The sequence below is a fragment of the Vombatus ursinus genome, unplaced genomic scaffold (genome assembly GCF_900497805.2).
Source record: "Vombatus ursinus unplaced genomic scaffold, bare-nosed wombat genome assembly UNPS02014799.1, whole genome shotgun sequence".
NCBI classification, from domain to species: Eukaryota; Metazoa; Chordata; class Mammalia; order Diprotodontia; family Vombatidae; genus Vombatus; species Vombatus ursinus.
The window spans coordinates 51892167-51915191 of NW_020954577.1; the positions used below are offsets into that span (position 1 = coordinate 51892167).

Below are 23025 nucleotides of genomic sequence, written 5' to 3' on the forward strand. Positions count from 1 at the left end.
AAAAGCACTACTTTTTCATACTCTTCTAGCTGTGCCTGTTGATTCTACATCGTTTTTTTCCTTGAAGATATAAAGACCTGCCCACCACCTTGTTCATGGCACGATGTGTGGATAAGAGCACGTGAGTCCAGGCCTGGACACATAGGTGCCACGTAGCTGCTCTCAGCTCAGGGTTTACCCTTTGCGAAAGAAGGTCCGTGGTGGCTCGCCATGGCAAACACCATAGAGACATGAGCTGCCATCATCGTTAGAAGCAACAATCAACATCACCCGCGATACATCCTTTGCAGGAGCAGCCTCTTAAGGTCACTCACTGATTCTGTTGGCAAAGTTTGGAGGACTTCTTCATTCCAATTTAAATACTAAACGCATTACGAATTTCTGGTCTATAATGGCAATTTGCTGACAACGAGATTTTTAAAATAAGAAAGGAAATATGCTTGTGTCTCTTTAAAGGCATTCAAATGAGTTCCTTCCAAAGTCCTTCTCACCTATTACTTCCTGATTCTAACAGCATTATTCAGATTAAAAGGCAAGAAAATCTAAAACTAATGCTAGTAATGATGAGTTATCTCCCCAAATGAAACCTGCACATCCACAGAACTTCCAGGCTACACGATGAGATGCAACAGTGCCAGATAGAAATGGGCTACAATCCTGACTTAGACAATCACTAGCTGTGTGACAGGAAAGTCACTTAACTTCTTTGGTCTCCATTTCCCCATCTCTAAAATAGGGATAATAATAGTTATCCTACTTCCCTCATATGGCTGTTGTAAAGAGAAACATTTTATCAATGTTAATGGACTACAGAAATAAGTTTAATATGTATACAAATATTGATTTGAAAACAAATTTAAAACACCAAATTATTAAACCTAAGAGCAGTTTTCTAGATTAACTACTATAATTTAGTTATTTACTATTTGATGATATTAGTGGACAGTCTTCAAATAAGATTCACTATGGTTGGAAAGGCTTAATGTCAATGCTAAAAATCGCTAGTAAGCCAAGATTTTCATCTAGGATAAAGTTCTCAAAGTCCAAACTCTACAATTTGACAATGACATGCAATACAGTATTTTGGTTAAGTAAAAAAAGATTAAGTTCAGTGGTGGACATTTTAGTTGGGGTGAAGACAAAGAAAATGCCATGGAACAACATCATACCTGACACGCTTGTGCTCAAAGTCTGTCCATACTGACGTCTGTCTAAAAACCTACGGTTCCCAATTCTATAAATGAGGCCGTAAAAATGAACACAGACATCAGCACCGCTTCCCTGGGCTGCCTGCATTTCCATTTGCTCCGTTCTGCCCAACAAGTGCTTACTATGTGTCAGGGGGAACAGCAGTGGCCCTGAAACTCTTCTAGATGACGCCAGCAAATATCGAAGGTATCCGGGACTGGCCAGACAGCTGGAGGGCGGGCGTGCCCAGAGCTCCCTCCGCCCCTGCTCCTCCTTGCCTCTTCTAAAGGCAGGGTGCACTGTGGGACAGAAGCTTTACAGAGAAGAGCAGTCACCCATCTTTCAAGTACATCCACCTACAGGGTTCAAATAAACTCAAAAGATATTCTTTACTAAGTTAGAGAGAGCATTTGGGCAAATTCTGTTCTTTCATACTTCAATTCACCTCACGTGGGCATTCTCTTCAACGATGTAGATTGCAGCCTGTGCCTTCGTATCATCTCTAATTCTTGCCTACGACCCCAGGACAGGCTTCCACCAGGGATCCCCAGGCTGGCCAGCGGCTCCACGCTGGCCCAGCCCCTGTATGGTCTCCCACTTCTCAGTGATCCTCCTCCATGCATCTCGCCCCCACGTCCTTCTCAGTAACGTGCTGCAGCCCACACGCGGTCATCCAGCATGTCTTCAAGGATGGCGGTATTCCATGATCCACATCCACAGGGATCACCAAGAGAAGACAGAGATCACTGAACAGAACCATGGGATGTGCTTTTTGCTCACTCGCTTTGGGCCCCAGGTCCCTTCTGGCTGCTTTGTACACAGGTGGCAATGGGAACCCTGCCATCAGCAAGCTTCCAATCTCACCTCTGCAGCGCCCTTCTCTCCTCTGCCACAGCCCCCACCCTCTGCAGACCCTCCTCCCCTCATGCCTGGACTACGGCAAAGCTCCTGGGGGCAGGAGTGCCTCCTGCCTCCAATCCATCCTCCATTCAGCCCTAAAATGCAGGTCTGACCACATCACCCCCTGCCCAATCAACTCCAGTGGCTCCTTGTGGCCTCTGGATCAAATAGGAAGTGCCCTGCATTCCCTGGGCCCCGCCAGCCTCCTCACACCTTACATCTCAATACACTCTCTTGGATTCCGGCCACCAGCCTCCTGACCGCTCCACAAACAAGACCCTCCGTCTCTCGGCTCGGGGCCTTTTCTCTGGCTGCCCTCCGTGCTTGGAACACTCGGCATCCTCATGTCGATCCCCTGGTTTCTCTGACTTCCTTTGAGTCACTGCTAAAGTCATACCTTCTGCAAGAAGTCACTCCTGGCTCCCCTTGACCTCGGCACTTTACCCACTGACCACCGACATATGCTGGCTGTATCCTTTCTTCTCTCATTGTTTCCTGTCGCCTCCTCAATCAGACTGTGAGCTCCTTGTGACTGGGGGCCGTTTTTTGTCTTTCTTTGTATTCTTAGCACAGTGGCTGACAATAACAGGCCTTCATCGTTTCTGCCCAGCACAAACATGGGATCCTTTTTCCTTTAGGCAGAGAGCCTTAGGACTAGATCAGCAACAGAAAGGTACAGACAGGCCAGGCCAAAGGGGTGCCATTACAGTAAAGTCACAGAGCAACTGGTCTCACTGTCCAGGCAGGTATCATTCTGAAAAAACCTCCACTGCTTTAATTAAGTCAAAACTGTTTTTGTTGAAATTAATACAGTGAGAAAAATCAGTTTAGTAGTTCAAATGCAGTAGCTCCATGGTTCCTAATCATTAAAAAACCATAGAGCATTAATGAGTTTTTTCTGACCCCGGGTCTCTAAGCCCAAGAATCATATTGCCATCATGGGTCCTATGTTTGGGGCATTAAAAAAAAAAAATTCAGAGCTTTGCCTGTAAACACATTTTCATTGATCCATTTAATCTATATTTATTGAGCATCCATTATGTGTAAGAAACTGCGCAGGGGTTGTGGGGAATGCAGACATGAAGAGTCTGCCTACACTGAACTTCAGTTTGGTGTGGAAGATAACAGATACAGGGTAAGATGTATAAGTAAAACAAAATAGATTTTTTAAAAGGGCTAAGAAATTCAAATGTGTTGGGAAGGATGTTATCTGGGAGGGATCAGGGGAAGCTTTAGAGCAAGGATGGCACTGGATTTGAAACACGGATAGGAAAGGGGAGTGAAGGACAATCCATGGCGAAGAAACAATGTGAACAGAGAGGCAGGAAGTATTTTACAAAGAGCAAAAACAATCCAACGTGAGAACACACAGTGTGTGATGGAAAAGAATAGGAAGAAGAGCAGATTGGAAAGGGAGGTTGATGCCAAACACTGAAAGGCCCCAAGAGTCCAAAGATGTCGGACTATACTTGGTGGGCAATGGAGGGCAGGCCTTGTTCCTTTAGGAAGATTACTCTTCAAGTGGCACTAACAAGTCTGGATGCAAAGAGGCCAGTGAGTAAGGCCCTGCAGCAGCCCAGGGATGAACTGATGAGCATCTGAACAAGGGTCATGACAACAGGAAAGGAAAGGAGGGACTGGAGGTAGGGGATCACAATGGATGAGACATGAGGACAGGGAGAAGGGGGGGGGAGGGAGAGAGAGAGATCAAGGATCAGCATAGAAGAGTAAGCATGTGGAGGGGTCAGAGAAGCAGGAGGCAGAGAAATGGCTAAGTGACAAGTGGTACAAAGAATTCAGGACTGAGGAAAAAAGAAAGAAGAAGCAACGGAGGTGGGAGCAGAGAGGAGAAAGGAATGAGGAGCCAGGCTGAGGAGCAAGAACAAGAAGGCCTCGCTGAAGGTGCAGTTTTGAGAAGGATGAGTTGACAGGTAGGGACGTGGGGAGATATGTATGAAAGGAGAAGACGAAGGCGTCTGAGCTCCACCTCTGATCTCTCAAGCAGAGAGGAATCAAGGTCAACTGCCAAAAGCAAAGGAGGCACAGACCAAGACTCAAGGAGTGAAGAAAATGTGCTACAGCAAGTTTGTTAAGGCAAGAAAAATCAACCAGTCGCCAAGGCTGGAGGTGAGAGGGCATCAAGGCCTGGCAGGAGGGATGCAGGATTGCAGACTGGCCAGGAGGCCCGGCAGAAGGTCAGGGAGGCCAGATTCTGGGGGGCCAGGAAAGCCAGAAGGGGGCTGACACCTCGGGCTAAGAGATCACAACCACACGAACTTACGGGCCTCTTTTCTACAACCTGCCTCCCAGCAGCCGAAGCAGTCCTATGGAGGTCACAGAACAGGCAGAGAGCGGCTCTGGACAGGACCTTGTGGAAGCGGCCCGCGGCCCTCTCTAGCTCCCTGACGTGACAAACAACTCCCCCCACCGGACTCTGCCAAGGACTCCAGGTAGCAGAGCTTTGGCTTTGATTCCAATTTTCTGCGTAGGAAGGGCATGATAAACCAGCATGCCAATGGAGTAGCCAACTTGGATCTAGCTCCTGCATATGCTCAGAACAATATTTTATTTTAAAGCAATTACAGATTCGAACACTCTGTAATAGAGATGTGCAAAAGTCTTGGAGAGATATTTCATGATCACAGATTTTAAAATTTAAATAGATTTTAAACTTCCACTAAAAACCTTCCCTGGTGCCCCATTTAGGGATGATGGGGAGTGGGAAATGGGAATGAGAGGAAAGGGAGAAAAAAAAAATAGAGAATGGGCTGTTCCAAAATGGATTGTAAGTCCACACTTTAACGTCCAGCCTAGTTAAGTTTGGATACGCTCATCATCAAGTTAGACCATCTGTTAAGTTACAGAGAGGTCCAGATCTGCATTCCTGGAGGGAGTCTGCACACAAGGAAGGCCTTACAGCTCTCTAAAATATCAAAATATAATAAGGAAAAAATATTCTCTATTGCTGTTATACTATATGCTCAGATGATGCCACCTGGCTCTCACTGGCCATTGTTTAGCCCTCCCCAACCAAGAACAATCTACACACTCCTTGGCCTGGCACTCCAGGTTACTCTCTTAAGTGAATCTCATGTTTGAGTAATTTAGGGTTTCTTTGCATATACTATGCTCAGCTGATTCTCTGGCCTTTGGTGTCTTCCTTGGTCACCCAAGCCCAAGGCAATCTCCATTTCTATTATTCCTGTATCTTTTCATCTGTACTGCTCAGGTGTGACATTTGCCACATACTGTACAGTAAAGTCCTATGCCCATGCCTTACTTCTTCTACTGCATCTTAAGCTCTGAGAGGGCCCTGATTGTATCTTGTACACCTTTGTATCCAGTACATAGCTCCATAAATATTTACTTACTGAATGCACAAAATAATCAGTAGTGTGACTGAACCTGCTACAGCTCGGCAAGCGGGGAAGTGAGCATTCAGAGGTTTGCTGCTGTTGACATCATATTTTGACCTGGTTCCCTCATCCCCCTTCATTCTAGCAAACATAGTAGATTACTGCTTCTAAAATTCCTCATCTGCACGAGGCAGCATGACCAGGTGAAAGCCGGCTGCGGTGGGAAGCGCAGCTTGGCAGGCAGACACAGACTGGGCCTAAGTCGTGACTCTTCTTGACCAGTGCTAGGGCCGACACTACAAAATGAACATGACGCTCTCCAAGGTCCCTCCAGCTCAGCACCCTCCTCCCCATCGTCCTGCCTTCCCATGCACTCTCCCGCTGCTCATGTCACTGTTTCTCCAGCACCCTTCTCCTCTTCAGGTAGCATCTCTCCGAATCTCTCCTGAGCTCCAGCTCCCCTCAGCCAAAGGCCACCTGACCCCAGACATGCAAAATGAACCCTAATAACCCTCTTTCAAAACCTCTCTCTGTCAGAGGCAAGGCTACTCATCCAGGCTCAAAACCCTGACGCTCGCCCATCTGCCCCTCCTCCCCACTCCCACGACCAGTCAATCGTAAGAATGTGAACCCCAGCACCTCCTCCCACTCTTCTTCCTGCTGCCCTACTCCAGGCTGCCATCACCCCCTGCCCAGCAGCTGGACGGGGTCTTCACACTTCCACCCTCTCCCGCCTTCCATTAAGGACCTGATTCATCTTTGGTAAACTGAGATCTGACTATACCACGCCTACACTCAAAACGAGACAAAACACTGGTCAAACAGCATTGGCTGGCATTCAGCGCCTGCCTACCTGGGACTTATTTTCACACTCGTCCTGCACTATTCCCCTCCTTTGATCCTAGGCTCCAGTGTAATGCCTCACGGCTCCCCCTACACAGGTGCAACTTTGGAATGTGGTCTCCCCCGCCATCGTGACAACCCGGTGAGATGCTGCTTATCCTTCATGGCCTCGCTGTGATGACATTTTCTACAGGAAGCCTTCCTTGATCTTTGCAGTTGGTAAAGAGCATTCCTGACCATGGACCACGGGCACCCCTTGATTCACGTCTTTCTCGCACACTCACCACGCATCACTTTTTATTATAATTTGTGTTATATTCTCCCCTCCAGACCATCAGCTCCCTAAGGACAGGTACTATGTCTCATTGAATTTCTGCCTTTCCTCAGGACCTTGAACAGTATCCTGCACAGAGCAAAGACCTCACAAATGTTCGCTGACCTTGCTAAAAACATTTTCTTTGACGTGACAAAAAATAAGCACATTCCTCCTTCTGGTGCCACCCGGGGGTGCCTGCCAAGGCCCACTCACCTGCTGAGGGGTGACAGTGTCCCTATAGCTGGGCAGGATTTTCAGCGTGACGCTGCCACTGATGCTTCTCAGCAGCTCCTGGAGCTCCTTGGGGTTGTTCCCGACCTCGTGACCATTGACCTCCTTAATGACGTCCCCCACGTGAAGAAGACCCTGCCGATCGATCATTCCCCCATGAAGGATTCGGGCAATGACCAAGTCGTTGTTTTCAACCCGGAACGTCACACCCTAAGGGAGAAGAGCAGTAACAGCACCTTCTTTATATTGGCCCCAATGGGTCCTCCTTGGCTATTCCTGAACACGTAAGAAGGAGATACAAATGTTCACTGCTGCCCTTACCAAGGACCCTCAGGATAAGCAAATGGGTTTTGCCCAGCTCGTCATGGTTCTCTTAACAAGGCTCAGCCAGCACCTGTGCCCTGGGAGCCTAGGGCAGGGGCAGAAGAAGGAAGCCATTGTCTCTGTATGTGGTCCTCACCCCCACCCCAGGAAGATGAGGGTGACACGGCAGCATGAAGAATTCATGCTTTTGGATGGTCATAGCCCAGGAGTGCTAATTTCACTTGTCAGTGGCATTTCCTATGGGCCGGCCACCTGAATTTTTCCTTCTTTAGGGTACAACAGAACCACCCCTCAGATGTATACCACATCTCAGTACCCCCCTACTGGCCCTGGATAATAAGCTACCCTAGAAAAGGGGCTCAGGGAGTGTGCTCAGGTCAGCACGTGCCTATAAAATTGAGAGGATCGTTACAGAGACATACTCGAATGCATGATGACAGAGGACAAATGGCAGACGATGGAGGTACCAGACCTCTGATACTTCCCCAACAGCTCACGGCTAAGGCAGAGTCGAGTTCTGATTATGTTCTTACCAGGGGCTCTCCTGCTTTCTTGTGGATACCAAGGATACGAATGGCATCTACCGGCAGCAACTGGTTGTTCACAGAGGAATGATTAATTTCTGGGCTAGATGGAGGTGAGTCATAACACTTTGATGCCACGATATCATGGGCCTCCAAAAGCGACTACAAAGGGCAGATCAAGCATTGGGTTAGGAACGACAGACCTGCGGGAAGGGCTGGTTTCATTTAATAAAAGTAGCCCAGAGGAGGCCACCCACCATAGTCACTGTACAACCCCCTAATCCACCTCCACCCAGGGCCAGAGCCACATTCTCAGAACATCCCAAACTCAACAGGTGCAAGACCGAACCCCCAGCCTTCCCCACAAAACCTGCTCCTCCTGCTGCCTCCCCTGTTTCTGTTGGCAGGATCATTATTTCTCCCTGGAACACTGCTTCACTCATGCTGCCCACCCCCCTCAATAAGGTGCCAATTCTGGCCACACACGCTTATTGAGCATGAAATGTAGGCACTACAGAAGGCTCAGGGCACGTGCTTTCTCTTTTCTAGTTCTACTCCCACAGGACCCTAGCTCAGAGACCATCATTGCTTCCACCATGGATTAGTGAAGCAGCTTTCTGATCAGAATGCTGGCCTCCCGTCTTCCCTGCTGGAATGTTGGAGGAATGCCCACATTTTGGGCCAGTCATTCAGGGCCCTTCACAGCCTGCTCTCAGCTGGCCTCCCTTCTCTCCTGCTGCCAGGCTCTTCCCCAGACTCCAAGCCCTTGTTTGGGCCATAAATCACAAACCCTCACCTCATCTTCACCTTCTGAAATACTGCTCACCGTGTAAGGCCCGAGCAAAACAAAGCCTCTGCCAAATCTTCCCTCACCCACCCCTGCCAGACGACCGCCTCCTCTATTAAATCTCCATGCATCTGCTATGCCTCCACCACCCTCGCCATGTTCAGATTTTGCTAGCTAGACCTTTTGTGCCCAGATCAGAAGCTCCCCTCATTCCTCATTTCTCTGCCATGACTTCTTAGGATCCCCAGGGCCTCACTGATTTCCAGAAGCTTCTCACAGGCAGTATTACTGTAGCTGTGAGAAAACAAAGGAATAAGGACCTATGGCTCACTCTCAATGACCCCACCAATGGGATGGGGGTTGGGTCACTGGATGCCACTTTATCTTTACTCCAGGACCACGAGCCTTTCCCAGGCAGCCCCATACTGCCTGCAGGGAGATGGGAGTTTCTAGAGCAAGTGAGAGGCCAGTCCACCTGTACCGAAAAGACGCCATTCCAGGAAGGTCAGAGATCTGGTGGTCATAACGGGATTCTGGATGAAGGAGCCAGGGGTGTCTATCTCCGAGAAGAGAAAACCTAAGAAGGACTGGAGAGCTACAGATCTGCACAAGACCAGTGCCATACAAAGGAAGACTTGACTCCAAATGTTTTCTCATTAGCTTAGTTCCTCATTCAAATACTTGTGGACACCATTTGGACGCCATTTGGAAGAGAGAGGAGATGTGTTCCACATTTAGCTCCAGAGGAAGAATCCATAGCAATGGGCAGAAGGAAGGAAGACTTAGCTTTGATATGAGGAAAACATCTGTCTACAATCAGAGCTCCCAAAGGAGCCTGGGATGCCTCCCCTTCACTGACCTGAAGGTTTCAGACTCAAGAGCACATGGGTCACTTTTGGGGGGTGGTTATAAAATAGCAAGTCACTGTAATCTGTATGCCTCAGTTTCTTCAACTGCAAAATGGAGACAATAACAGCACCTACCTCACATTGCTGTTCATGAGAGTCAAATGAAATAATGTTTGTAGGGCACTTGGCAAACCTCATAGTGCTATATAAATGCTATCATTATTGTTATTATCCTTATATAACCTGTAAAGTCCCTTCCAACTCAGAGATTCCTTTTATGACTGCGTGACTATGGGAAATGACAGATAACTGGTTTAAAAACAACTGTGTTGTATTAAAATTGTATCTGAAGGTTGTGAGTGAGGAAAGAGTCTAACCTTTTATAAAAAGAACAGTTTTGTTCCAGCAGAAAGTCACATTGTAAAACTGCAGGATTGAGAAGAAGTGATTCTGTGTAAATTAGTCCCTGATTAGCAGAGAAGTGGGAGTAAGGGAGCAAGCCGCCAGAGAAATCCTTGCCTAAAGCCCCTACTGTGCGAGGAGCAGAGAAACGCTGTGGTTTCTGGTCTTCCTTTTCATGGAGCAGGCCCAACAAAGGGCCAAGCGAGGCAGGTGACCAGAGTGGACATTTCTGAGGCTGCAAAGGCCAAAAAGCTAACACGCGAGGCTCTGAAGAAACAGAAACAGCACCAGCTAGGTTACAGGAAACTGAAAATAAATGGGCAACCACCCGGCTTGTGAGACATTAAAACAAAACAAAAAAAATACTTTCTTTGAGAAAAGGAAAGCAGTCAGGTGATTACTAGATGACAGAATTTAAACACAGAACTTATACCAGTTACAACAGTTTTAAAAGTTGTATGCAGGATCGAAATTGGATGTGGCCTCAATTTGTAGTGAGAATTTAAGCACTATTTTATGGTTGTTTAAATGAAATTTAAGTTTATAGAAAAGGCATATAGTGAGTGTGGTGTCAATTTCCAGCAAGTCTCCAAATTACTATTGAGAATTATTGGTAAACATCTAGAAGAGAAAGTGCCCAAATCAGTAAGGCCAGGCACCTGACCCAAGCCAGGGAGGGTCAGCCCAGATGAACTTCAGGGCCTTGCTGGCCAGGACCATGAGCCTGGCAAATCAGCAGAATGCTCTGGCAACAGTTTGCCTAGATCTGTGACAAAGCACTGGCTAACTGATCTCTTTTTCTCGTAGAAGAGATGGAGAGATGCAGACTGGATGATAATGCAATTAGATGGATTCATAAAAGTTGGTTCCCAAGAGAAATCATGACTAGTTCCATTTCCACTTGGAAGAAGATTTCCGCTGGAGCACCCCAGGGAGCGGGGATGGGTCCCATGCTGCTGCTTAACATTTTTACCAATGATCTGGATAAAAGCGTGGATGCCATGCTCATGAAATTTTCAGATGACACAAAACTAAGACGAAAAACTAACATACCGGTTGAGTTAGATTTTTTAAAGATCTTGACTGGTTAGAATATTGGGCTAAATCTAGTAAAAGGAAAATGAAAAAGGAGGTAAAGTGTTATAACTGTTAGGTTAAAAAATGACTTCAAGGAAGAAGATGGGAGACAGAAGTCTCCCTATAAAAAAACAGGGGTGTTTGAGTGGACTGCAAGCTCAGCGAGTCAGCAATGGAAACTGTAATTGAGGAAGTTAATGCAACCTTGGGCTGTGTCCTGGGAGGTCGAACCTCCAGGAATATGGAGAGGCCACCTCCTCTGTATTCTGCCGTGGCCAAAACACATTCGGGCTCCTCATTTTAGGAAGGCTATTGCTAAGCGTGAAATTATACAGAGGAGGGGAACTGGTACCAGGGAAGGGACCCGAGTTCATGGTGAAGGAAATAGGGAGATTTAGCCTGGGGCAGATGAGGTTTTTTTGGGGGGGTGCCCAAAGAGCTATGACCCCAAAGATGCGGATGCCTGCAACACTGACCAGCAGGACGGGAAGCAAAGACAAGGAAGCGAGGATTCACAAGAAGCTTATCCCCGAGTGGAAGGGTCTGGCTTCAGCGACAGCCGCCTCTTCAGAGGCTGAACAACCACTCGTACAGCCTGTTGTCAAGTAAGAGTGGGAAGAGACAGCTACTGAGCTTCCTCCCCACTCGAGTTTGGGGGAAGGAAGATGAGCTGAGTTTTAGACACACTGAGCTTGAGTCGACAGCAGGATATGCAATGGGAAAAGCAACGTAAGTCATTGGACATGCAGAGACAGGCCTCAGAAGAGCCGCTGGGCTGAAGACCCCAGCAGTCACCACTGCTACGATGAGAAGGAGGGCTCCTCTGTCTCGCTGGCCCAGGACACCTCCTGCCAGGCATCACCCCACAGCCATCGGCCATAGGATTTCCTGATCCCGATACTCCAGGACTCTTTGCAAAGTGAGCCTTCCCTAGATTCTCCCAACCCTAACATGAAGACCAGCAAAGAAGAAAATCCGAATGAAGGCCTACAGCTCGACAGATATATGGTGACAGGAAGTTAAAAAGGCGTACTTTGCCATAAGCAAAGCTGATAGGAAAATTGACATACGCAGAAGTGAAATAAGGACCTCGTCCTTCTCTTCCTTGACCTCTCTGAAGCCTCTGACAATGATGACCACCCTCTTCTCTGGAGGTTTTCAGGAGTCCATGCTCTCCTGGCCCTCTTCCTACCTCTCTGACCACTCCTCCTCAGTTTCTTCCACAAGATTTTCAGTTAGGTCACGCACGCAAACCATGGGTGTCCCACGGGGCTCTGTCCTGGGCCCTCTTCCCTTCATGCTCTGCTCTCCTCAGCTCCCCAGTTCAATCATCATCTCGACGTTAATGAGCCTCAGATCTACTTCTCCAGTCTTTATGCCCTCCTGACCTCCAGACGTGCATCTCCATCTACCCAGGTGACATCTCAAACCGGACATCCTTCAACCATCCGAACAAATCCCACACTGGGCTCATTAGCTTCCTCCCCCCCCTCCACTTCCCTCTTACTGTCAAGGGCACTGCCCCCTCAGTTACCCCGGCTCACAGCCCAGGCTTCTTCTGCAACCCCTCAGTCTCTCTTACACCTGATCCGATTCACGACATCTCTCAGACATGCACTTTCTATCCTCTGATCTGCCCCTACTGTGGCCTTCGTTACCTGGGTCATTTCAAGAGCCTGCCGGTTGGCCTCTCGGCCTCACGTCTCTCCCTGCTCTAGGCCACTCAGCTGTCAAATTAATCTTACTCAAGCACAGGTCTGACCACGTCGCCCTGCCCTCCTACTCCATAAACCCCAGCGGCTCCCTGGTGCCTCCAAGGTCAAATATAAAATCCTGTTCAGCACTTAGAGGCTTTTCCTAACCCGGCCCCCTCCAGACTTTCCCTCATCATCATAACTCCTCCATCATATGTTCTGCAGTTCAGTGACACCAGCCCCCTTGCAATTCCTTGCACAAGATCCTACAGTTCCCACCTCCAGGCACTTTCCCTGGCTGTGCCCCATGCCTGGCATGCTCTCCCTCCTCATCTCCACCTCCTGGCTTCCTTCAAGTCCCAGCTCAAAGATCACCTTCCACTAGCAGCCTTTCCTGAAGCCCCTTAATGCAAGTGCCCTCCCTCTCTGATCATTCCCATTTTTTCTATCTCGTCTGTGCATAGTTATTTTCATGTGGTCTCCTCCGTTAGACCGTGAGATCCTGGAAGGCACGAGCTTGCTTTTGCCTTTCTTTGCATCCCCAGCACTTGGCATACAGCAGGTGCCTAATAAATGCTTACTGACTAAAACATAGCACAGTACAGTCGGCATTGTGCAACATCACAAAGCATGAAGGACACAGTCACAAAGTTTAAATCATTCATTAATTCAACACTGGGACTCCTGCTATTTCCATTCATCTCTGTATTTAGCAATGCCTCCTATGTGAAGGTTCCTTTTCTCCTCCGGCTAAATTATGGGGAACTGACTCTTCAAGTTGCAGTTTGAACACTTTGTCTGGAGTACATGACTCACTGATGTGACACCAGTTCAGTCCCTGATAGACACAGATAGCCATCAATCAATGGTTGTCTAAGATATTATATAAAATATTACTTGCCAATTTGTTTAGTGAAAAATAGGTAGCTAGGTGGAGCAGTGGACAGAACACCAGGCCTGGAGTCTGTAAGACTCATCTTCATGAGTTCAAATCTGGCCTCAGACATTTACTACCTGCCTGACTCTGAGCAAGTCACTTCACCCTATTTGCCTCAGTTTCCTCTTCTGTAAAACGAGCTGGAGAAGGAAATGGCAACCACTCCAGTGTCTCTGCCAAGAAAACCCCAAATGGGGACATGAAGAGTCAGACATGAGTGTAAACAACAACAACATTTATTTCTTTGCTAGGTAAATGCACTGAGAACAGCTCCTTTCTAAATGCCAGGCTTCTAACCTTGATAACACAAGTTTTGGGCCCTAAAGGGTTAATGTGATGGGTATAGAAAAGGGATTTTGTGAAGAGAAGCCTAGTAACTGAACTGATCAAGAGAAGGACCCTTGTCATTATGTCTAAGTAAAGCTTTGTAGAGCATTTAGGCCAGTACCACGGCATAAGCACACTCAGTAAATGAGAAACCATTGTTTTCTGATGATTGATATTTGCATTTTAAAAGACCAGAAACTCTACAAACACAACTGAATCCTTTTGTCCGTTGGTAAGCACACATTTATTAAGCACCTACTAGGTACCAACACTGTGCTAAGAGCTGGGGATGCAAAGAAAAAGCCAAATCAGCCCCTCCCGTCAAGGCACTCCCAGTCCAATGAGGGAGACATGAAACTAAATGGGCATGGAGAGGGTCCTCCTGGAGGGGGTCCTCCTGGAGGGGGTCTGGGAAAGGACGCCCGCAGGAGGCGGAATGTGAGCTTGGCCTTGCCGGGAGCCAGGGTGGACGGCCACAGCCAAGACAAGAGATGGAAACGGGGCACCAAGGTGAGGAGTAGCAAGGGACAGCCGGTCTAGATAGCAGAAGGGGCAGAGGGGAGGAAAGTGGAAGACGACTGGAAAAGGAACTTGTCTCGCACTCCTCAGGAGCAGGGCCTGGGGTTTTTGCCTTTTGGGGAAGAAAGATAATGAATTTCAGTACAGTTAAAAAGACAAAACCAAAAAAAAACCAAAACACCTCTGGATGTACATTTGGATGAAACACTGCTTCAGGCCTTTGGATCAAAGGGGTCATTCCTTCAGCAGAAATGTTTCAGATTGTTGTTGCTGCTGTCCAGTTGTTTCAGTCTCGTCTGACTCTCCGTCACCCCATTTGGGGTTTTCTTGGCAGACATCCTGGAGTGGTCTGCCATTTCCTTCTCCAGCCCATTTTACAGATGAGGAAACTGACGCAAACAGGGTGAAGTGACTTGCCCAAAGTCATACAACTAGCATCTGAGGCCAGATTTGAACTCAGGTCTTCCTGACTCCAGACCTGGTGTTCTATCCACTGCATCACCTAGCTGCCCTGATGCATAAATACTTTCCACGATGGTTTTTTAGTTTTGTATAAAGGTTAATCTTGGCTTGACAGCTAAGGAAGTCAATCGGAGGACAGCAGGCTAATGAAGCAAACTGGCTTCCAAAATCCAGGCAGCCCAATCGGGTTTGCTCTGTGCTTGGGCCATAACCCGCACATCAGTACCAGCCTGCCAGCTCCAACACGTCTGGTCACAAGGACCGAGAAAAAGGGGAAGGATGGAAAGAGAAAACCTTCACAGGTCCCCCCTTGGGGGTGGCTATGTGGGGTCATCCTTCCACACGAAAGACCCTGCAACTGTTACCATGATTTTATAGGAAGACTAAGAAGAATCCCACTAGAAATCATTGAAGGTCAAAATAAATCTAAAACAGAGGCCAAAAGAGAACTCATTTCCTTTTTTAAATAATATAAATCACCATGAGTATCTAAAGTATTTAAGTAGCCAAATTTGGAATATATTTCATATATGGACCTCATATGGAGGATTATTTACAAAAATATAAAATAGCCAGACTTAAAAAAAAAAAGGTTATTTAAATAACCTTGTATGAGAAAAAAGAAACTGAACAAGACGTTAAACTCCCGAAGTAAAACACTCCAGGACCAGATGGATTTAGAAGCGAATTATAACAACATTCAAAGGAAAATTAATTTTAATATCATATAAATTCTTTACAAAAATAGGAAAAGAAAGGACCCTTCCGATTTCTTTCTAGAACACACATATGATTTTGATACCTAAATCAGAGAAAGAGAAAGTAAGGAAATAAAACTACAGACCAATATGCCCAATAAACATTAACCCAAAAATTTAATAAAAAGTTAGCAAAAAAGGTACATTAACATATCAACAAGCTTGTTCATTATATTTAAGTTGGTTTTATACCAGGAATTCAAGATTGGTACAATATAAGGAAGATTATAAACCTAACAAATTCTGCTAATAACATAAAGAAAAACCACATACTTTTATCATTAGATATTAGATGGCTTTTAACAAAATACATCACTAAACCTCATAGGAACAGAGGAACTTTTTCTTAATGTAGTAAATAGTATTTATCTAAAGCCAGAGTAAACATTATGTGCAATGGAGAAATGTTAGAAGCCTTTCCAATAGATCAAGGAATAAAGCAAGGATGTCCATTATTACCACTATTTGACATAGCAGTTGAAATGCTAGGTATAGCAATAGGATGAGAAAGAAAATTAAGGGAATAAACACAGGCAAAGAGCAAACAAAACTCTTTACTTTTTGCAAATGACATGCAAGAGAATCCTATCTAAAGAGCTTTTAAAGAGTAAACTGAAATTGATTGGAACTATTAATAAAGTTTGTAAAGTTGTGAGATATAAAACAAATCTACAGTAAGTCATCAAAGCAGAAAAAAGAATTTCCACTCAAAACAGCTAAAGAATATAAAGTATTTGGGACTATCTACCAAGTCACACTCAGGAAAATGTGAATACAACTACAAAATAATCTGACAGAAGTAAAGACAAGTCAAAATGGCTGGAGAAGTTATTAACCATTCATGAGAATATAAAAAAAAGACAATACTACCTAAATTAATTTACTTAGTGCCATATCCAAACAAACTACCAAAGTATTACTTTATAGAACTAGAAAAAAATAATGAAATTCATCTAGAAGAACAAAAGGTCAAGAATCTAGGGAAATAATGTAAAAAAGTGATTAAAAAAAGGGGGGGAAGGGACCTAGCAGGACTGGATCTCAAATTCTACTAGAAAGCACGATTTGGTACAAATTAAAAAAATAAAGAGGTTGATAAATGGAACAGATTAGGCACACAATACCACCAGAAAAACCAACAGTGGCATAGTGCTTGATAAACCCAAAATCTTCACTTGCTTGGGTAAGGATTTACTATTCAAAATAAAAACTGCTAAGAAAATTGGAAAGTTGAAAAGCAGTCTGGCAGAAATGAGGTCTAGATCAGTATCTCACATTATACACCAAGATAAATTCCAAGTGGATACATGACAGAAATAAAATATGACATCATAAGCAAATTGGAGACCCTTCAAAAAAGGGTCAGAAGATGACAAAAGAAAAAAATGGACCATTTTGAGTATATAAGACCAAGCTCTTTGGAAGCTTCACTGGTAAAAGACGAATCACATGGCCAAGGGCTAGAGGTAGGTAAGGGAGAAAGGTATGATGGGGAAAGGTTACCTGAAAGTGAGGCTCTTTGAGAATGCTGACCAACTCAGCAACGTTTTCATCTACATTTATTAAAGGGCTGATGTCTTCAAGAATCTCATTCACTAGTTCCAAATTATTATCACTGACAGCTTCAAGTTTAGAATCTTCCAGTCTCTCATGAGCCTGAAATGATGAGAAATTTAAATTAACAGGAGTATTACTTTTCATTCTTTCTGATACAATTAATGTTTTCTTCTTTCACAAAGATTATTTAAAAACCATACTATTTTGATATTTGACTCATATAAGCTAAATTTCATTTTGTTATACACATGCACACAAATTTTCCAGTCACAGTTTTTCAAGCAGTATGATGAGATTTATAATTCACAGTCTCATCTTGATTCTAAAATGCAAATTTTGCAATAAACTCATGGAAGATCTAAAAAAGCTGGCCACAACTTCCTTCAAAAACAATATTAACCGAACGCTGACTAAGGAGGCCTTATTCTCTCCAGAATTTACTGATTGTTCTAGATTAGACAAAAGATGCAATAAACATTAATGTTGCAACTTACAAATTATGCTTACTATCAAGAAAAAATTATGCCTACACCATGAAAACAAGTGCTGGGAATAGTTTCTGAGGTCAATTTTTTTCTGTTTTTAAAAATTGATCAATTATATTTCATTCTCCACTGATCTTACGAAATGAAAATATAGTAGGGAAAGCATAATAAAAAAGCTAAAGCACCTCTGGCCAGATGGAGTGCACATCTAATGAACTGTGTTAATGCTGGAGTAATTACATGTGGATTCGGGCTAGGAAAAGAGAGGAATTGCCCGCCCTGCTATGGCTGGTGAAGTGACCGAATAAAATGAGTGAGAGTAAAAGCAAGGGACAGACACACAGTGAGACTACAGCAATCAAAATCCAGAAATCGGGGAGAACAAGAGCAGTCATTGGTCTCTGGAAGCGTAGCACTCGCTCCGCAGAGCCACATTTCGGTAGCTTCTGGGCCCCTAAGAAACTTCCTGAACGTTTATTAAAAAGGACAGAAGATGAGCTCACGTGCAAACTCAGATGTGCCACCAATCAAACTTCAGCTGGCTCTTGCTGTCTCATGGGCGTTACGTTGTGCCAGAATAAATAGGGTAGGGGTGGGTATTAAACATACTTCCAAGGGTAGCCCAAACTAGATTAAAATGCAATTGGGGAACGTTGCACAAAATCATTAAGAGTAAAAGAAAACACAGATAATATTACATTTTAAAACTAAGTCAACATGTGGCCGGCAAGGATCCTATGTGTGGATCCCCCCCCCCGCCTTCCTCCGGTTCTATTTGAGTTTGACACCATTGCTATAAGGGAATAAACAGAAAATATGAAATGCTGAGCAAATGTTTAAACAGCAATTTTAGTTTGGTCAAAAAGGGGAGAAGTGGACAGAAAACCAAAGAGAAAGCATCAAGGCTTTTTAAAAAAATTCTCTCCTCATTTCTATATATATTTTTAAGATAATGAGTGACAATGAAAATAAGGAAAAATCATACCCAAGTAATATGGGGGGGTGGGGCAGAGTGTCTGTGTGTGTGGGTGTGTGAGTGTGGCTGTTGGACACCTTGGAAGACCAGGCAAATTTCTCTCAAGGTAACAGGCAAACCAGGCAAAAAGACTCCTGGAAATCCTTGCTTGCCTTGTGCATCCCTACAACCTGTACCGTGGTATAGCCAGGAGTGGGTAAAATGTGCCCAACTGAATAATTATTGCATGCCTATCAGTAGAACGCGTTTTGCTTGAGCTACAAAAAGTACAAAATAGCCCTTTGGTCCAGAAGACAATGGTCTAAATGGGAGAAATACCCAGATAAGAGGCCACTTCTAAGATGTCTCTCTGTCTCTCTCCCCTCCTCCCTTTTGAGTACCCTTGGTCCCCTTAGTTGTTAATAAGCCATTTACCCCGTGGAAGTCACGTGGCCCTTTCCCAGCTGCTTAAGTGTAAAGGTGTTAGTACCAGACCACCCAACTCCTCTGCACCAAGTCCTTTCTCCAGGTCCTGGCCCAGGGCTCTCCATACAGCAGTGTCTTTCAAAAAGACTTCTTGAGTTGAACAGAGGCAGTTTACGCTAAGTTCAGGCTAGGGAGTTAGGAAGGTCTTCATGGGGCAGACGGCCTGATACATGGAAGGCGCTTTGGATTTGGGGTCGGGCCTCAGCCAAGGCTCTGACCCCTTCTGTGTCTTAGTTTCTTCAGCTCTAAAAATGAGGGGCTGGCCTCAATGGCTGCTAGGCCTCTTCAGCTCTAAATCTTGTGGTTATGCTAGACTTGATGTGGGTCTTGAAAGCAAGTAAAGGATCTGAATAGGTGAAGAATTCTAATACTTTAGTACCCAAGCACCATCTTTAAAAAGAAAGAAAAATCCACAGGCTTTTTCCTCAGGTTTTCACAGAAAATCAACAGCCTCCTCTGGCCTTTAAGAATCATGCAAGTGCAATTTCTAATTCAAACTAAAGATTAAGCCAAATTCATCTTGAAATTCCATCCTGTGGAGTAAGTACTTGCTGTCTGATTTTTAAAGAGCCAGGCAGAGTGCAGCTCCCTGGAGCTCTCTCCCTCTTCCCTTCTCTATACCTCATGTCCCCCGAGGTCATCTTCTGCTCCAGGGTCTGATGAAGAGGAAGCCTTGATCCCACCCCATCTTGTTCCCTCCACCTCCTCCCCTACCCCATTACCTTTAACCTTTACTTGTCTGGTGGCTCCTTCCTTGCTGCCTACCAACACATTTGAGTCCCTCCCAGCCTCAAAAATCTGTCACCTGACCCTTCCCCAGAGCCAAACCAAGGTTCTACACCTCTCCTCCTTTTCACAGCAAAGCTCCCAGAAAGCAGCCACCCGGACCTATCACGTCCACTTCCTTGTCTCCACTCACTTTTCAACAGCTGGTAATCTGGCTTCCAGTGCTTGAAGGAAATGCCTCACTCCAAAGTTACCAATGTTTGTTGGGTTTTTTGACTAAATCTGGTGACCTTTCCTCAGCTCTCCCCTGTCCTGACCTCTCCGATGCCCTTGACCCTGGTGACCCCTCCTCCTGTCCCTTTCTGTTGCCTTGGCGATCACTGTTCTCTGCTGCTTTTTCTCCTTATCTTACCTGTGCCTTGTCAACCTTCATGCCTTGCTCCCTAAGTATGGGTGACCTCCAGGGCTGTCCTGGTTCCTTTTCTCTAGATCCTCTCCTGGTGATCTCCTAGGTTCCCATGGGTTCAATTAACACCTCTGTAGAAGTCCTCCCAAAGTCAGCAGACCCAATATGGAACCCTCCTTCCCCCTCTCCCTACCTTCCCTATCTCTGCCAAAGACAATTTGCCCCACCCACCTGTCACCCATATTTGCAACCCTCTCAATTACACTAAACTCCTCTCTCACCCTTCCCCCTTCCAGTCAATCGGTTGCTAATTCCTGTCAACCCCACATCCACGACCACCCCTTTTTCTACTCAAGTGGCCACTCCCTGGTCAGGCCCTCATCACCTTCAGTCAGAAGAACCACAGCAGAGAGCTCAGCTCAAGGTCTCCCCACCCCTGCCCCATCCATCCTCTGCACACTTGCTCCAAACGTTTCCCAGAGCACAAATCTGTCCATATTACTCTCCTGCTCAAGAGTCTTCAATGCTTTCCTCTTGTCCTGATAAGTAAAATCAATACAAACTCAGCTTTGTGTGAGCCCTCCCGTGCCTGCCTCCAGCCCACTTTTCTGGAATCACTTCCCTTGACCAAAGTCAGGCTCCCACCTCCTCAGGCTGGCTGCCACTCCTACATTGTCCCTCTCCCCTGGGCCCCTCAGGCTCCTCCTTTAAGGCCTCTCCTCCAGTGCTTCACCCTGACCAGCTTCCTGGATCCTGCTGCTACATGCTGGGAATGCCCAGGGCCACTGATCCTCAAAAGGGTTTTGGGATGTCCCAGAACCGTCCCCTGCTCTCCTCAACTCCAGGCTCAGTTCAGTGTCCATCTGCATTTTCTGTCCCAGATACATAAGCACAAATGCAGAAATAATACTCAATAAATGAGTTTTTAAAAGCCAAAAACCCAAGGCCCAAAACAAAGTGAATAAAATAATTTCAAAGTCAATGAAAACATCTGTTGCTGGTTTTTGTCACTGTCTTGGGAACTCCAAAGATGTGAACTTTTTGATTAGCCTGTTTTTGAGGAACTGTCTCTGAATCTGCATTCACTGACTGATTTCATTGTGTATTAAACTCTGAATGGAACCTCCTTCTGAATTTGGGAATTCTCGCCAGTACACAAAGCACAAGTTCAGAGCAGCAAAGGACCTTCGGGCGTTCTGTCCAACTCCGTTTTACGGACAATGACCCTGAGGCCCAGTGGCAAAGCTGGGATTTGGATGCAGGTGCTCTGACTCTACAACCAGCACACACACTCTCCACTGGGCCACAGCGTGAAGACGGAAAGGCCCGTTAACAAGGGGTCACGTTTCCACAGAGGAGTGCTAGCCTTCCTTTAGCCTGGGCACCAGCAGCTGCCCGTGGAGGAGGGGGCTAGAATGAGCATCCTCCCCTCAGTCCTCCTAGAGCACAATGGACAGGACGCAACAACACATAGGAAAGCTGTTCGAGAAAAAGTTTAAGGAAACAGATTCCCAGTCTACCAAGAAAAACCAGCACAGCAATACCTCAGGAGTCAACAGCAGCCAGTGTGAGCCCAGGAAGACCCTGGGCACGAGATGGCCAGACGGACTCCTCTATCAAAACATCACACGTTAAAGAGAGGGATGAAGGGACCCTAGGACCAAACAAGGTTGGCTCACGGGGAGGATGGAAACTGTTCCATAACCAGGAATCACAAGGGCTTCAGGGGTCTAGGACGGAACATGGTTTGGCCTTGGCTAGAGATTGCAAAGAACGTTATGAAGGAAGGGACAAGTCAAGTCGAGAAAGCAACGCATGCGGCAATGGATTCCATACAGAAAAGGAAGGAGCGAGCCTTTGGTTAAATACCAGATTATTCCGCAGAGGGAGAGGAGAAGCAAGAAGGTCCCAGATCGCCCATCTCACGGACTCTGCATGAGTTTCCCCAGTCCAATGAGAGCCTTCCTGTCACCACGGAGAGCATCAGATGGCCCGCGTGGAGGGGATCAGGTGGCTCTGAGACAGTGTGATAGAGACGTTCAGACGGCCCTCCGTGGGATTCCAGAATACTGAGACTAAACCCACGTTCTCTCCTCAGCTCCAGATCCCATCAAGGGAAACAAGGGAGAAGAAGCCACTTAACCTTTCTGAGACTCAATTTCCTCACTTGTAAAATGAGTCAGACGAGTGGAATAAAAGATTCCCGAAGCTCCTTCCTACTCTAACTTCATCTATGATCCTATACAGATGCACCTGGAATTTTTCTAACCACAGGAAGGCAGAGTTGGGTCCATAGGAGCAATAAAACTCTGTTTTTAATGTAAGAAGAAACTTGGTTTACTGTGAACACTTTAGGATTTCCTTATGACAGGGATTATCATTTGTCAACTAAAATGATATTACCAGAGGCACTGCCTGCAACGGTAACATCTGAAATACTGTAGTCCTCCCAAAGAACAGCGTTTCCCATATGTTTCCAGGACCCCATGAACAAAGCCAGCTACCTTTGCCAGGGATTTCACAATCGGGTTCTCCATGATGCCCTTGAGGAAGATGAGGTCTATTTCTCCTGCCCCCGCAGACGAGGGCAGCTCGGTGAGGTTGTCTAACACCTGCTGCATCACTGCTGCTGCTGCTTTAGGAAAAAAAAAGAGGGAAAAATGAAATTACAACGAACTGTTGGATATAGTAAATTCTAAGGTAAAGCCCAAGGCATACTGATAAATGTTTTTCCCCCAGAAGAGCTGGTGAAACGAAGTGACTACTAAAACCGCAAAATTTTACAGTCAATAAACATACATTAAGCACTCACTATTTGCCAGGCTTTATGCTAAGGGCTGGGGATACAAAGAAAGGCAAAAGACAGTCCCTGCCCTCAAAGAGCTCACCAGGAGCCAACAGGAAAACAATTACATAG

The 23025-nt window shown here is 45.9% G+C and overlaps 1 protein-coding gene across 8 annotated transcripts in view; it reads right to left on the reverse strand.

Annotated features, from left to right (window-relative positions):
- LOC114050412 (MAGUK p55 subfamily member 6) overlaps positions 1 to 23025 on the reverse strand; it is an 85793-nt gene that overhangs the window by 14871 nt on the left and 47897 nt on the right. For 6 of the 8 annotated variants that reach the window (XM_027872055.1, XM_027872052.1, XM_027872053.1 and 3 more), the window contains 4 exons: positions 22613 to 22743; positions 16997 to 17149; positions 7692 to 7844; positions 6817 to 7044 (listed from right to left, as the gene is read on the reverse strand). In XM_027872055.1, the coding sequence (XP_027727856.1) occupies positions 6817 to 7044; positions 7692 to 7844; positions 16997 to 17149; positions 22613 to 22743 (665 nt within the window). The remainder of the gene's footprint in view (positions 1 to 6816; positions 7045 to 7691; positions 7845 to 16996; positions 17150 to 22612; positions 22744 to 23025) is intronic. The other 2 variants (XM_027872054.1, XM_027872058.1) reach the window with 1 other exon arrangement.